Genomic DNA, 15,941 nt, shown 5'->3' with positions numbered 1-15,941 from the left:
ATGTATAAAGAAAATTAATGTCTGATTCAAGCTGAAGTTAATTCAGAGTCAATGGAAAACCAACTGACCTGACAAGCAGCAGAAGAGTATCATCCATATTCTGAAGTGTTCCTTCAGTTTTGGATTAAAGTATAGAATATTGTACTTTAGGAAAGGTATATTGGTCTTGATAGGAGTATTACTCAGATGAACTAGAATAAAAAGTATTAACCTTTGATTACAGTTACATTTGCCGACAGACATTTTCACTGGGGTTTCGCTGGAAGCTGCTATGATAAAGTCACTATGGTCCAGGTGGGATCACTCAGGTGGGATCTTGGAGCTATGCTAACAGGGCAAATAACTGCATTTTTCCTTGAATGACAGTAAAATTGATATTAAGAGAAATGGAAGAGATGGAAAACCTAAAAATATTTAGCATTAGAAGAAATGAAACTTCACACATTTAAAAGTCAATTCTCTGTACCAGACAGTTGTTTGATAGTAACTAAGACATTAGTTACATGACATTAAAGCTTTACTTTGGGTGCAATTTTTCCCTCCCTGGAATGGTGATTTTACAAATCTGGGTATTGTCCAAAACCAATAGTAGTATGTTTTCAGAAACAAAACCAGAAATTGCTGGAAAAGCTCAGCAGGTCAGGAAAGATCTCTGAAGATGAATCAGAGTTAATGTTTCAGACCCGGTGACCTTTCAGCAGAACTCAGTAGTATGTCCCCCCACCACCACTTTGTGCCATTTAGAAACAAAGTCATTACTTTTTAACTCTTCATTTCTTCTAACCGTTCTTAATAACTTTTGATTCAGCTTTATGAAGTGCACATCCAATCTTTGATCAAATCCTAAGCTTTAGTACTATATTTAAAGTACTTTTAAATTAGTCCCCCTAGATTTCTATCCCTTCCTAATTCTTTACTAGCTGACAGAACCAGATGAGATTGGTGCAGTGACCACTCTTCATGTGCAAATGCAGACATATAAACACAGGGTATAATGCAGTTAAATTGAATCCTGTCTCTGCAGGTTACATATTAGATGAAAAGAAGTCACCTTATTGACACAGAATGAGAGCTCCACATTCAAAATATAATCTATGACTTACCTTTAGTGTTATATTCTTTAACAATGTGTCTTCGAGCACAGCTTGCAACTTCCTGTTGATTTCCAATGAGAGCTCCATTGTTAACCCACTGTCTGCTGGATGTGATGTATAAAGTGAAGCCATGATTCCTCCACGTCTGCTCAACTGGGCCTTATTGAAATCAGATGCTTCTGAGGACAGTGCACCAGATTCTTCCCTCAGAACATATGTCTGAATGATTCTGCATTGAGAAAATATTTTTGTAATAGTTGAGGAAATATTAACAAATATATTGTTTGGCATTGATTATGGAAAAGCTGGATTACAGAACCATGCAAGAACATCCACAGGAAAGGCCAATGGTCAGTCAGTCAGTAAAATAAGGCAACATTGTAAAAGTTTGAGTTTCGTGCCAACATTTGAACAGCAAGACAAGAATCTCACCTGTGCAGCAAGCATGGCTACTGCTCCATTCTTCCACCAGGGTCTGTAGAACAGACAATAGGCTTCATGAAGATGAGGGCTTGGACTATTGTATTTTTTTTTGGGGGGGGGGGGGCATTGCCTTACAATGCACTCCAGTCAGTGTGCCACATTTTTCTTGCATGCTGTGCTCTAACAACCCCTGGGAGCAGCAAATAGATCATATGATGGACACTGAATAGCTGGGAGAGCAGCAGCCTTCCAAGGTAGAAGTTGAGGACACTGAGCAAGTGGATCATAGTCATTAACACGATGGTACACTACTATATCAGGTGCAACAAGCCAGACAAAGCTCAATTGACACCAGCTTCCAAAAGATGCGAGTTGGGTGAGGTTATCGTTCACTGACTGCAAATTTGTTATTGAAAAGCCAAGGGGGCCCTGTTTATTTCCAGAAGCAAATGCAACACTTTTATTACCTTTGCTTTTCATTGTTCAGTAAATATCAACATTTTGAACTGTTTGCACAACATTTTATTTTATGCTCCGCTGCACTTTAGTGAAAGAGGAACACACCTTTAGACAGAACTCTAACACGTTATGATGCCAAGGAAGGGTATTCGCTGCTGCTTCAAGATGCAGCACGAGAGATAGACATGTGATAATAAACATTTATTTACTAATGAGATTCTATTTCCAACAGAGTGTCTTCAATGCTACCTATGAGTCCTCATATAGTTTTCTTCATTGTTTCCCTCCCATTACATGTGCTGCGAAAGGCTATTTCAAGCTCCCAGGGTTTGACCTGGAGCACAGCTGGGTTTTAAAATTTGTGCCAGTGATGTGAATTTGGAAGGTCCCATCAGAGAGTAAATTACTGCTGTGAAGTGCATATCAGTATGAATGCAGTGACTTAGGGAATTGTACATACATAAATGAGGTGAGCAACAGAGATTTGCGAGAGTAATTCACTTGAGCTCACTTGAGCTTCATGAAACTCCCAGAAATCGACAATTTCATTTTTGGTAAAATTCAGCCCGAGGTAACTACAAACCTAAACCAGTTTAACCTCAAATCCAGATGTGTAACTGAAATCTGACACCAGGTACAAGATTACCGAACATTTGGATGTGTATAAGCTATTTAAAAAGTCAATGATTTATGAAAGATTAATTTTATCTATTTGTGATTATTGAGGAGGGTGCTGGCAGTCTCTGACTCTCCAGAATGCCTCTGGAAGTTATCTTGATGCACCCTTAGGAGGCATTTGCCAAGTTACTCACAAGTCATTCAATATCAAAACACAGAATTGCAGACAACCTTGTCATAGACTAGTAACTGTGTGGGATACAAGACATAACAGCGTATGGATAAAGTGAATACACTTGGATTAGTGTAATGTAAGTGATATTTCACAAGCAATTTTTCTGCGTCACAGCATTTCATGATGTCTACTAATGACTTGGAGCAAGGTATTGAATAGATGTACACATCTGAAGTTGCAGATAATACTAAATAATAAAGTGCAGCAAATTGTGTAGGTGGGAGGAGGAAGCTAAAAAGCTGGAGACAGATGAATTGAATGGATAAAACTGCAGCAAATGGCTTTCAACACAGGGAAGTATGGGCTCATCTAATTGTGAGAGAAATTAGAATATTTTCTCAGTTAGAATGAAACCATGGAACAGGAAATGAATTTGATGTCCTCGTACCGAAATTGGTAAAAGCTTGTGGACAGGTACAAAAGGCAATCGAAAAGGTTATTTTAATGTTTTTCTTTCTCTCAAAAAGTCTGAATAAAAAGTAGTGAAAATTTCCTTCTGGTTCATCAGAATAATTCTGTGGAGGCTTGGCATCTCAAAAGATGGTGACATCAACACCGAAGTAGTTTCGCATGACATGATAAATGGCAAAATTCTTGAGCAAAAATCACCACCACAGGTAATGCAGGTACAAACCATGGGTCCAGAAGCAGCAGCCTCAGTCTTCTTGACTCCTGAAGCACTTTTCTCTCTTATCTCTTTTTAAGATATACAACTTTCCAGTGAGATCTGTTGTTAGCTATATCTTCTCAGTTAAAGAATTAACATTAAAAGGTGTACAAGTATCTCTTTGAACCTAAACCTAGGTTGACCCCAGGAATAGCCCTTCACAGTTGTATGTACTGTAAACAGCTATTCCTGGCACACACCTCGGCTTTAAATATGATACCAACAGCACAAATTCTACAAGGAGCTATCTAGAAGTCTGCCACACAAGAGTTGCTGTGGGGTATGCCCATTTTTCATCTTGGTTTAGGTGACCAAGATAGTTTATAGGTACAACAAATTTACCCCTTCCAAAACTACTTCACCGTATCAAAGAAGGGTTATAATGCAGGAGACCATTCTGACCATTGTGCCTGCACCAGCTCATTAAATGCCCATTATTACATACTGAAAATGTGTTGCTGGAAAAGCGCAGGTCAGGCAGCATCCAAGGAACAGGAGAATCGACGTTTCGGGCATAAGCCCTTCTTCAGGAATTATTACATACTGCCAACTTGCTGTTTTCCCCAGACCCTTGAGAGTTATTTTCAGCCAAAGCATCATTCAATACTCTTTTGAATGTCTCAATTGAACTTGCCTCTATAACACCTACAGGCAGCCCATTTCATAGCCCAACTACTCATTGAGTAAGGTTTTCCTCACTTCACCCTTGTTTCTTCTAACCTCTATCAAGTATCCAAGGAAAACAGTCCCAACACCTTTAATCTATACTCATAACTGAAGTTCTTCATCTGTGGGACCATTCTTGTAAACAGCTTCTACACTTTTTCTAATGCATTGAGCATCCTTCCTATAATGTGGTACCCATAACTGTACACAATACTGTATTCCAGTTGAGTCCAACAAAAGTTCTTGTATCTTATGCCCCTCTTAACTTATCATGCTTTCCACCTGTCCTGCCACTTTCAATGATCAATACATATATACCCAGAATATAATATTCTGTAGATATTTATCTGCTCTTTATTGAGAAAATAGCAAACCAAGTGGATATGGAAACAGATCAGCCTTTTCACCAGCCTGTTAAAAGTTTAGGCTCTGCTGATGTTGCTGTCATTTGAAAACACATAACTCCAATATTTGATATACAGGCAGTCCCTGTTACAAACTAGTTCTGATCTGGAATCTGTTTGCAAGTAAATTTGCACGCAATTCAGAACATAATGCAGGATAATATAAAGGAGCCGTTAGCAAGTACAGGAAATGTTCATCTATCAAAATTATATCCCTCTATAAGATCACATTCATAAGTTCAAGCTTTCACAAGTCAAACATTTGCAAATTGAGGGGCTCCCTTTATCTGTATCTGATGGTCAGTGCCAATTTCCTATTATTAGGAAGTATAGTCAATTTACCAAACGTGACTTCTGACTTTCCAACGGAAGAACTCCTCCTTTTCAAATTCATTTATATATGGTTCATAATCAAGCTCCTTGATGATATATATCCTGAAGATTACATTTAGTGTTGCCTCAACAGTAATAGAGATGAGTAATATTTATCAAAGTTAACAGTGCAGCATTTTTCTATTTGGCTCTGTAAGGAATGAGGTTTCCATTAATAGGTTCAGGTGGTGCAATCTTGACTGAAGGTCAGTTGCTTTCTTTATCCCATCTTATGTACTTTTTGAGACTCAGTTTTCAGAAATAAATTTGTACCTTCTCTTGCAGGTCTAGACCAGGAGCCAATTCCTTGCTGTTCATTGTAATTCATTTTTTGTCACTCTAAGGTTAGCACAAGTCTCAGGAGAGGGAATCATTTTGCAGTGATGATATTCCGAGGAGTTTTGCTTCAATAACTGTACCCACTTTCTCAGTAAAGTCTTCACCTTGTCAAGTATTTCTTTTTTTAAAAACAAACTAAATTTACAACTATACAAGCATTAGTTGGGAATGTTTGCCATGTTGCATCAGCAATCAAGAAGTAATAGAGCTTGAAACTCAGTAAATTTAGAGATACCTTTTTGTGTATTTTGAAACGGCTTAAAAAATTTCTAATACTTAGATCTGAATGCTACAAGTTCATAAAGTTAAACAGCAATTCATCTGACCTGTTTACAATAGAAAAATAATTTGATGGGGCAGATACAGAGTTGCAATCTCCTTCCATGAGAAAATCCACCAGCTAGCAAAAGACAATTTCATACAAAGTACGTTAGAAGAATTCTTTCTCCCACAAAACTTATGGAGAATGGGTCAATTAAAACTTTCAAATTGATAAGATTTTTTGTTCAAGGGCATCAAAGGAATTGAAAACAAAAACAATGGTGAATAGGTCTGTCGCAATTAATAACAAGCAGAATAAGATGAAGGGATTACAAAGTCTACTCCTCTTCAAATGTTTCCACTCAGAATTATCTGAAATACATGTTAGTCAGAGTGTCATGCAGCACTGGAATATACCCTTAGGTCCAACCACAGCATGTCAACCATAAACCCCAACTAAATTAGTCCTATCTGCAAGGGCTTGGCCCATATCTCTTCAAATATTTCTTATTCACATTCTTATCTAAATTTCTTTTAAGCGTTGTAACGGTACCTGTACCTACCACTTCCTCTGGAAGTTCATTCTACACAAAATAGTCACCTCTCACGTCGATTTTAAATCTTACTTCTCTCACATGAAAAATATGCCCCCTCGTCTCGTCTTGAAATCATCCACCCAAAAGGAAAAGACACCTTCCTTTCACCTTATCTAAGCCCCTCATGATTTTATAAATCTCCGTAAATGTCACCCCTCAACCTCCCATGCTCCAATGAAAAATGACCCAGCCTATGTTTATAACTCAAACCCTCCATTCCTGGCAACATCCTGGTAAATCTTTTATGAAACTTCTCCAGCTTAATAACATCCTTCATATATGAGGACAATATACATTGTACTCCCAAAAAGGCCTCGCCAATGTCCTGATTAGAGTGGTGCTGGACAAGCACAGCAGGTCAAGCAGCATCTGAGGAGCAGGAAAAATCGATGTTTCGGTCAAAAGGCCTTCATCAGGAATGATTGCTGATGAAGGGCTTTTGCCCGAAACATCGATTTTTCCTGCTCCTCGGATGCTGCCTTACCTGCTGTACGTTTCCAGCACCACTCTAATCTTGACTCTAATCTCTAGCATCTGCAGTAACCCACTTCTGTCTCACCAACGTCCTGTACAACTTCCACATTCCTAATTCCCTTACTCAAAAGGTCCGAGCAGTGAAGGCAAGCATGCTAAACACCTTCTTAACCACCCTGTCTAAATGTGATGCAAATTCCCTAGATCTCTCTTCTGCAACACCACCCAGGGCCTACCACTAATTGTATATGCTGTGCCCTTGTTTGCTTTCCCAAAATGCAATACCTCGCATTTATCCAAATTAAACTCCATCTGCCCATTGACCCAAATGATCAAGATCTCTGTGATCTTAGATGACCTCCTTCACCGTCCCCTATATCACCAATTTTGGTGTCATCTGCAAATTTACTAACCATAATCAAACCTTTTTTATTTTCTTTAGCAGAAGGGGTCTTCTCCCAGCCCAGGCTCAGTGAAGAGGAGGCTTCCAGCCCAACATTGTAGTCTTGGCCTGGCACAGCATTCTCCCATTGTGGAGGCCTCTGCTTGGCATGACCATCTCCAGGTTTAGCAGTCTTGTCCCAGCTTGAGGGTCTCGTTGAAGATCTCCTCCAGCAGCAGCTTCCTGGTGTTCCACTGGCACTGGTGGTGATCTGGTCCAGTCCCTGCGTGGAGGCCTTGTATTCCAGTATGGTCTCCAGTTGTAGCAGCCTTGTCCCAGAGAGGTGATCTTGGCTTGACATGGCAGTCTCCAGGTGTGGTGGTCTTGTCCTGGTAGGGTCTCCTTTGACATCAGCTTTCAGGTATTCCAGCATTCATCATCTTAATCAACTTCCCCCGAACTGAAACTGATCGGAGATGAACTTGTCTTAATTTTTACTTTTCTCTTCTCATCTTTGACTTCTGTCATTAATACAGGCACCATAGTATGGTGACTTACAAATGTTTTCACTTTTTTTTGTAAAAATTGCATGTCACAGTAAATTGCTTTGCTATTCTCTAATCTCATCGGAATCATTTATATAACTGACAAAGAAAAATGGTCCCAGCACTGATCCCTGTTGAACACCAACTGGTCACAGGCCTCTAGTCTGAAAAACAAGCACTCTGTCTCCTACCATAAAGCCAATTTTGTATCCAATTGGCAAGCTCACCCAGAACCTCATGTGATGTAGCCTTACTAATTAGAGTACCATGCGGAACCTTGTCAAAGGCTTTGCTAAAGTCCATGTAAACAACGTTTACCATTCTGCCCTCAATCTTCTTGGTTACTTCCTCAAAAACCCAATCAGGTTTGAGACATGATGTCCCTTACACAAAACCATGCTATCATTCTTTACCTATCCAAATGCATATATTTTTTCATAATCACCAACAACTTCCCTACCACTGAAGTCAGACTCACAGGTCAAGAGCTCCCAGGTTTCTCCTTACTTTCCTTCTTAAACAATGCTCAACATTAGCCACTCGCCATTCATCTGGCACCTCAGCTGTAGTTAAAGAGGATATAAATATTTCTATAAGGGCACCGCAATTTCCTCCCTAACTTCCCACAACATCCAGGGATATGCTTGATCAAGTCCCGGAGATTTATCCACCTTTACATTTTATGAGACCCCCAGCATACCCTCTTCTGTAATGTGAGCTGTTTTCAAACTATCAATATTTATTTCCCTAAGTTTCTTAGCTTCAATTTTTTTATGCACAGTTAAAAAAAAAACCACAGTATTCACTTAGTATCTCACCCATCTCTTGAGGTTCAAAACAAAGACAATCTCGTTGATCTTTAAGGGGCCCTACTCTCTCATTGTTCTTCATGTATTGTAGAATCGCTTTGGATTATCCTTAACCTTATCTGCAAAGTCTCTCTCATATCTCTTCTTTGCCTTCCTAATCTCCCTCCTATGAATGCCCCTACAATTTTACATTGTTCAAGAGTGTTATGACACAGGATAAACCCTCTTGCTTAATTTGAAACCTGCAACACAGAAAAGATTTATCCTGTGCAGTAATCTGTAAAAATTCGAGTGGCCAAGATCTTTTTGAAGTAACAATTAACAACTTTAGTTCTTAAAGTATAAGAGAATAATTAACTAATAACTATGTACAAGTCTTTATTCTAACCTTTCTTTTACCTTCTTTTCTATAATACTAGTCCAATAAAACTCCCAATTAAGACTTACAAGACAACACTTATCTCAAAACCAGGCAGATTTTGGTCCTTCTATTCGATCTTCCTGTGTCTTCTTTTCTTCTTCTTAGGAATTTCTGCGTCACAGGTTACTGATTGAAAAGGTACCTTTTAAGAGACCTATTTTTCAGGCAATATGTTTACATGTTGGGCTTGGCAGTTCTCCTCCCAAATGTTCAATTTCCCTCCGGTCTTTTAGCCATTGTGTCATTGGCTTTTAAGATTGTCAATATACTTAATTCAAACTTATTTGGTATTTTTCGTGGTATAATTTAAACTGATTGGCCTAATTCTAATTTTTTTGTTGTTTCCAGGCAACAAGCTACTCCAGTAGCTGGAGTACCTGTTATATTTTATCTTAGAGAACATTTGGTGCTGCCCACTGCTAGCTTATAACTCTTAAAAAGGCATAGTTCACCCATATCTTAATAACAGATTCATTTAATTCCAGTAGTATATATCTAATATATGATTCTTCTTTATTCTGGACTAGAACCTGAATATCTTTATTCATCCATTGATTCTTATTGCTACTGGCCTCATTCACTCTAGCAGGAACATAATGACTCTGAACTCTCATTATCACACTTTTGAAAGCTTTCCATTTGTCAGTAATCCCTTTACCTGCCAACAGTCTACTCCAATCAACTTTTGAAAATTCTTGTCTCATATCATTAAAATTTGCCTTACTCCAATTAACTTTTACAGAAGGCTTATCCTTTTCCATAAATATTTTGAAACTAATAGAATTAAAATCAAATTCCAAAATGTTACCCAATTAATACTTCAGTCACTTGCCCTGCCTTATTACCAAAGGGAAGGTCAAGTTTTGCTCCTTCTCTAGTAGGAACATTTACATATTGATAAAGAAAATATTCTTGAACACATTTAACAGATTCTTCGGCATCCAAACCTTTAACACTATGGCAGTCCCAGTCAATGTTTGGAAAATTAAAATCACCTACTATTACAATATTATTCTTACATAGATGAGATCTCCACAAATTTGTTCTTAATTTCCCACTGACTATTGGGGGAGGTGCTACGATACAATCCTATCAAGGTGATCGTTCCTTTATTTTGATTTCAACATGCACTTGCACTGGACGATTTTTCAGAAATATCCCCTCTAGTTACAGTAGTAATGTTTCTCAAACAAAAACAACACTTCTCTTTTGCCTCCCTTTCTATCCTCCCTGTAGCATCTGTAACTTCAAAACATTGAACTGCCAATTTTCTCCATCCCTCAGCCAAGCTTCTGTAAAAGCTGTGACATCCCAGTCCCACATTCTCAAACATGCAGAGTTCATTCGCCTTACCTGTAAGGCCTTTTGATTCACCCTGTAAAGCCTTAATCTTTTCCCCAACTATACCATTCCTATCAATGTGTACAATCACAACTGGCTTCCCTCTCTCCCTTTTGACAACCTGTATCAAATGTTTTGAGACATCCTTAATCCTGGCATCAGGAAAGCAACAGACTAGATTCATGCTCACTGCGACAGAATCTCCTGTCTGTGACCCTGACAGGAGAGTCCCTTATAACAATTATTCTTGGAAATTTTGTCAAACCCTGCCAAACATAACATTCATCCTTAGTGCCCAAGATATGGCTGCATCTTCTACTTTTCCTCTGAGAGATCATTAAATATTAAAGAATATTCTGATTCTTTGATCCTTAGAATAGTTGGTAATGTATTACATCAAAAAGCGCCCTACATAACATTACTGTGTAGACTGTTTAGATACCAATTAAAATATAAAATGCAGTGCTTTCTTTGAATTATCCTTTGTTTTAAATACACTATTCCTGATGGAGAACAGTGGGGGCTCCAAAGATATGGTGGCTTAATGACCTTTATTAGAATTTCAATGGAGTTTCAGAAGATGTTCTTTCGACCTGCCTTAAACAAATTGCACTTATCCAAGAAATTATACAGAACACTCATTCTATATTAGTTACTACAGATATAGAGCCTGTATAAACTTAAGAGCATCCATATAACTCAAAAAAGGTTAAATAACTCTCACCTCGGTTTAGCACACATGGGCAGAAAATTATGCAGTTTTTCACACTTTCCCATTTCTACTTCATAAAGGTTGAGCAAGAAAATATTTTATTTGTAAAGAGCAATAAAATGTAAATAGTGGTCATCTAAAAATACAAAAGGAGATTCATCACCCTCAAGCAATAACAACTGGCATAGTTATCATTTGGAAAAATGGAACTTCATATTTAGCAGTTTACATGGGGAAGAAAAACCCATCAGATCACAATTTTCTAAACAAGGAATGTATCAGAGGCTGAGGGGTGACCTTATAAATGTTTATAAAATCATAAGGGTCATGGATAGGGTGACTAGACAAGGTCTTTTTCCTAGGATGGGGGGAGTCCAAAGAAGAGGTTTAAAGGTCAGAGAGAAAAGATTTAAAAGGGACCTAAGGGGCAACTTTTTCACGCAGAGGATGGTGTGTATACAAAATGAGCTGCCTGAGGAAGTGTTGGAGGCTAGTACAATAACAACATTTAAAAAGACATTTGGATGGGTACATAAGTAGGAAGGATTGAGGGGGATATAGGCTAAATGCTGACAAATGGGACTATAATAATTTAGGAGATCTGGTTGGTATGGATGAGTTGGACCGATGTGTCTGTTTCAGTGCTGTACAACTCTATGATTCGAAGTTGAAATATATTAATATTAGCATCAACCAATTGACTACAGTATAATACAGCAGGATAAAACTTCACTTGCACACAAATTCTAAAAAATAAACAACCATGCCAGAACCAAAAATGATTTATAGCATTGGAATTCAAGTGCTTTAACTGAAGTAAGGCAATTGGTCAGTTCTTCTGTACATCGTAAGCAATCTTTGTGATAGCCACTGCTGAGCCTCAATATCCTGGGGACTGATATATGTTACTCTGCAGCTGAAAAATTGAAGCTTCTTCTTAAAAAATAAACTATCAATTCGTTCAAAGGGAACGATGTTAGTACTGTTACTTCTCATTTTTAATCTTTTGAATTGAAAAGACAGGATGATCAGCTACCAGTATCAACTGACTTCCTCAATATTTCTGGTCACACAGTGATGTTAAATTTTTATTTAGTATATTTAAAAGTAAATCACATATTCCTCTACATATTTTGCTCTTAATCACAAGTTATGTCAGAAGCATTAATCAAGCACATGCTCTTGTATAGTAGCGGTTATGACAATACTATGGTTTTAAGAGATGTATTTTGTCCTTTTTTTTTTAAAAAGAGAGATTTTGAGCCTTAGGTTGCAAACTGTCTATTCGAAGCAATACAGTACAGCTTGACACACCTTGGGGGCTTTTTTTTTTGTAAAATATTGGACAATAGAAGCAGCATGAATGGGTGGATTTAGGCTCCCAGAGATCCAGTGCTTTAGTTTGGCTTTCAGTAGTTCTTGGAGGTTTGAAGATGGCTGTGGAAGCTGTTACATCTCCTTGGCAACAGCAAAAAGCTAGAGTTCTCGCTTTCTACCAGAATCATCTCTCTCTACTGCTCGCATCACATGTGAGACAATCTGTTTTAATGCCTTTGCCAAGAGTGTGTTTATTGGATGTTACTATATTGGAACAGTTGCTGGTTTGTAGTTAAAAAACTATTATTCTGTTAAGTTGTACAACAGAGTTAAAGTTATCCCAATTCTTCTTTCTTTTGTCTGTATTTTAACTCTAAGGTAAGAATCAAGTGTGTTTTGCTTAAAGCCGAGCAATGTAACCAATCGAATTATATCAGAAACACAGCATCTTGCACTTGTATTTAAGAAAGATAAAAGTTAGCCTAAATCCTATTGCCTCGATATTTGAGAGGGGATTTAGTCTGGTCCACAACACAGGTGCACTACTTCATCTTCAAAATTGCAATTTTTTTGAGTTCATTTGTTTCTTTTGATATTACTATTTGGGAGGGACAGTTGCCATTTTTTGGAAAGAAAAGAACAGGAAGAGGAAAAGAGACAGCAATGTATACACATGCTCAGTCATGGAGTCATAGAGTCAGAGAGATGTACAGCACGGAAACAGACCCTTCAGTTCAACTCATCCATGCTAAGCAGATACCCGAATCTAATCTAGTCCCATTTGCCAGCACTTGACCCATTTCCCTCTAAACCCTTACTAACATACCCATGCAGAGGCCTTTTAAATGTTGCAATTGTACCGTCTTTCACCACTTCCTCTTGCAGCTCATTCCATGCAAGCACCACCCTCTGCGTAAAAAGGTTGTCCTTTAGGTCTCTTTTATATGTTTCCCCTCTCACCCTAAACCTATGCCGTCTAGTTCTGGACTCCCCTACCCCAGGGAAAAGATCTTGTTTATTTATCCGACACATCCCCCTCATGATTTTAATAAACCTCCATAACCTCCTTAGCCTCCAACCCTCCAGGGAAAACAGCCCCAGCCTATTCAGCCTCTCCCTAGATGTCAAATCTTCCAACCCTGGCAACATCCTTGTAAATCTTTGTTGAACCCTCTCAGGTTTCACAACATCCTTCTGATATGAAGGAGACAAAAACTGCAGGCAATATTCCAAAAGTGGCTGAACCAATGTCCTGTATAGCCGCAACATGACATCCCAACTCCGATACTCAATGTTTTGACCAATAAAGGAAAGCATACCAAACACCTTTTTCACTATCCTATCTACCTGTGACTCTGCTTTCAAGGAACTATGAACCTGCACTCCAAGATCTCTTTGTTCAGCAACGCTCCCTAGGACCTTACCATTTAATGTGCAAGTCCTGCTCTGATTTGCTTTTCCAAAATGCAGCACCTGGCATTTATCAAAATTAAACTCTATCTGCATCTCCTCAGTCCATTGGCCTATCTGATTGAGATCCTGTTGTAAACTGAGGTAACCTTCTTCACTGTCCACTACACCTCCAATTTTGGTGTCATCTGCAAACTTACTAACTCTACCTCTGATGCTCACATCCAAATCATTTATATCAATGACGAAAAGTAGTGGACACGGTACCGATCCTTGTGGCACACCACTGGTCACAGGCCTCCAGTCTGAAAAACAATCCTCAACCACCATACTCTGTTTTCTACCTTCATGCTAGTTCTGTATCCAAACGGTTAGTTCTCATTGTATTCCAAGAGATTTAACCTTGTTAACCAGTCTACCATGGAGAACCTTGTCTAACGCCTTACTGAAGGCTACATAGATCACATCTACCACTCTGCCCTCATCAATCCTCTTTGTTATTTCTTCAAAAAACTCAATCAAGTTCATGAGACATGATTTCCCATGCACAAAGCTGACTATCCCTAATCAGTTCTGCCTTTCTAAATACATGTAAATCCTGTCCCTTAGGATTCCCTCCAACAACATGCCCACCACCGATGTCAGGCTCACTGGTCTATAGTTGCCTGGCTTTCCTTACCACCTTTCCTAAATAGTGGCACCACGTTAGCCACTTCCAGTCTTCCTGCACCTCATCTGTGACTATCGATGATACTGATATCTCAGCAAAGGGCCCAGCAATCACTTCCCAGCTTCCCACAGAATTCAGGTGCACTTAATCAGGTCTTGGGGATTTATCCACTTTTATCCATTTCAAAACATCCAGCACTCCCTCCTCTGTAATCTGGACATTTTCCAAGATCTCATCATCTATTTCCCCACATTCTATATCTTCCACGTCCTTCTCCACAGTAAACATTGATGCAAAATACTCATTTAGTATCGCCCCATCTGCTGCTGCTCCTGCACAAAGGCAGCCTTGCTGATCTTTGAGGGGCTCGATTCTCTCCCTAGTCATCCTTTTGCCCTTAATATATTTAAGGAGTCCCTTTGGATTCCCCTTACCCGTATTTGCCAAAGCTATGTCATGTTCCCTTTTTTGCCCTCCTGATTTCTCTCAAGTAATACTTTAAGGATTCACTAGATCTATACTGTCCGTACCTGACATATGCTTCCTTCTTTTCTTAACAAAAACCTCAATTTCTCTAGTCACCCAGCATTCCCTACACCTACCAGCCTTTCTTTTCAACCTAACAGGAACATACTTTCTCTGTACTCTCGTTATCTCAATTCTGAAGGCTTCCCATTTTCCAGCCGTCCCTTTACCTGTGGACATCTGCCCCCAATCAGCTTTTGAAAGTTTTTGCCTAATACTGTCAAAATTTGCCTTTCTCCAATTTAGAACTTCAACTTTTAGATCTGGTCTATCCTTTTCCATCACTATTTTAAAACAAATAGAATTATGGTTGCCAGCCCCAAAATGCTCCCCCACTGACACCTCAGTCACCTGCCCCGCCTTATTTCCTAAGAGTAGGTCAAGTTTTGCACCTTCTCTAGTCGGTACAATGCATACTGAATCAGAAAATTTTCTTGTACATACTAAACAAATTCCTCTCCATTTAAACCCTTCACACTATGGCAGTCCAGTCTATGCTTGGAAAGTTAAAATCTCCTACCATAACCAGCCTATTATTCTTACAGATAACTGAAACCTCCTCACAAATTTGTTTCTGAACTTCCCTCTGACTATTAGGGGATCTATTATACAATCCCAATAAGGTGATCATCCCTTTCTTATTTCTCAATTCTACCGAAATAACTTCCTTGGATATATTTCCAGGAATATCCTCCCTGAGTACAGCTGTAATGCTATCCCTCATCAAAACCGCCACTGCCCCTCCTCTCTCATCCCCCTTTCTATCTTTCCTCTACCTTTGTATCCTGGAAAAAATCCATCCCTATCCTGTCCATCCCTGAGCCACATTTCCGTAATTGCTATGATATCCCAGTCCTATGTTCCTAACCATGCCCTGACTTCATCTGCCTTCCCTGTTAGGCCTCTTGCATTGAAGTCAATGCTGTTTAATTTATCTGACCTACATTTTTCTCTGCTTTGTCCCTGCCTGTCCTGACTGCCATTTCCCAACTGTATCAGTGTCAGACTGATCTCTTTCCTCACTATTTCCCTGTGTCCCCACCAACCGCCCCCTTCTCCCCTGCACCAGCTCCTCAGCTATGCATTGATCTGCTCTATTGTCCTCTTCCCACCCTCACTTGCTCGTAGCCCTGGGAGTAATCCAGATATTACTACCCCCAAGGACCTCCTTTTTAAATTCCTGCCTAACCTCCTACATTCT

At 39.1% G+C, this 15,941-nt stretch overlaps 1 protein-coding gene across 3 annotated transcripts in view; it reads right to left on the bottom strand.

Moving 5' to 3' along the window:
* ccdc186 (coiled-coil domain-containing protein 186) overlaps nt 1-15,941 on the bottom strand; it is a 126,669-nt gene that overhangs the window by 16,842 nt on the left and 93,886 nt on the right. For all 3 annotated transcript variants that reach the window (XM_087998868.1, XM_043712787.2, XM_043712789.2), the window contains one exon: nt 1,104-1,323. In XM_087998868.1, coding sequence (XP_087854994.1) covers nt 1,104-1,323 — 220 coding nt within the window. The remainder of the gene's footprint in view (nt 1-1,103; nt 1,324-15,941) is intronic.

This window comes from Chiloscyllium plagiosum, unplaced genomic scaffold (genome assembly GCF_037043375.1).
Source record: "Chiloscyllium plagiosum isolate Xiang-an unplaced genomic scaffold, Cpla_swu_hap1 HiC_scaffold_22, whole genome shotgun sequence".
Classification (NCBI taxonomy): Eukaryota; Metazoa; Chordata; class Chondrichthyes; order Orectolobiformes; family Hemiscylliidae; genus Chiloscyllium; species Chiloscyllium plagiosum.
Note: the sequence above shows the minus strand (reverse complement) of the source record. Positions and strands in the feature narration are given on the sequence as shown.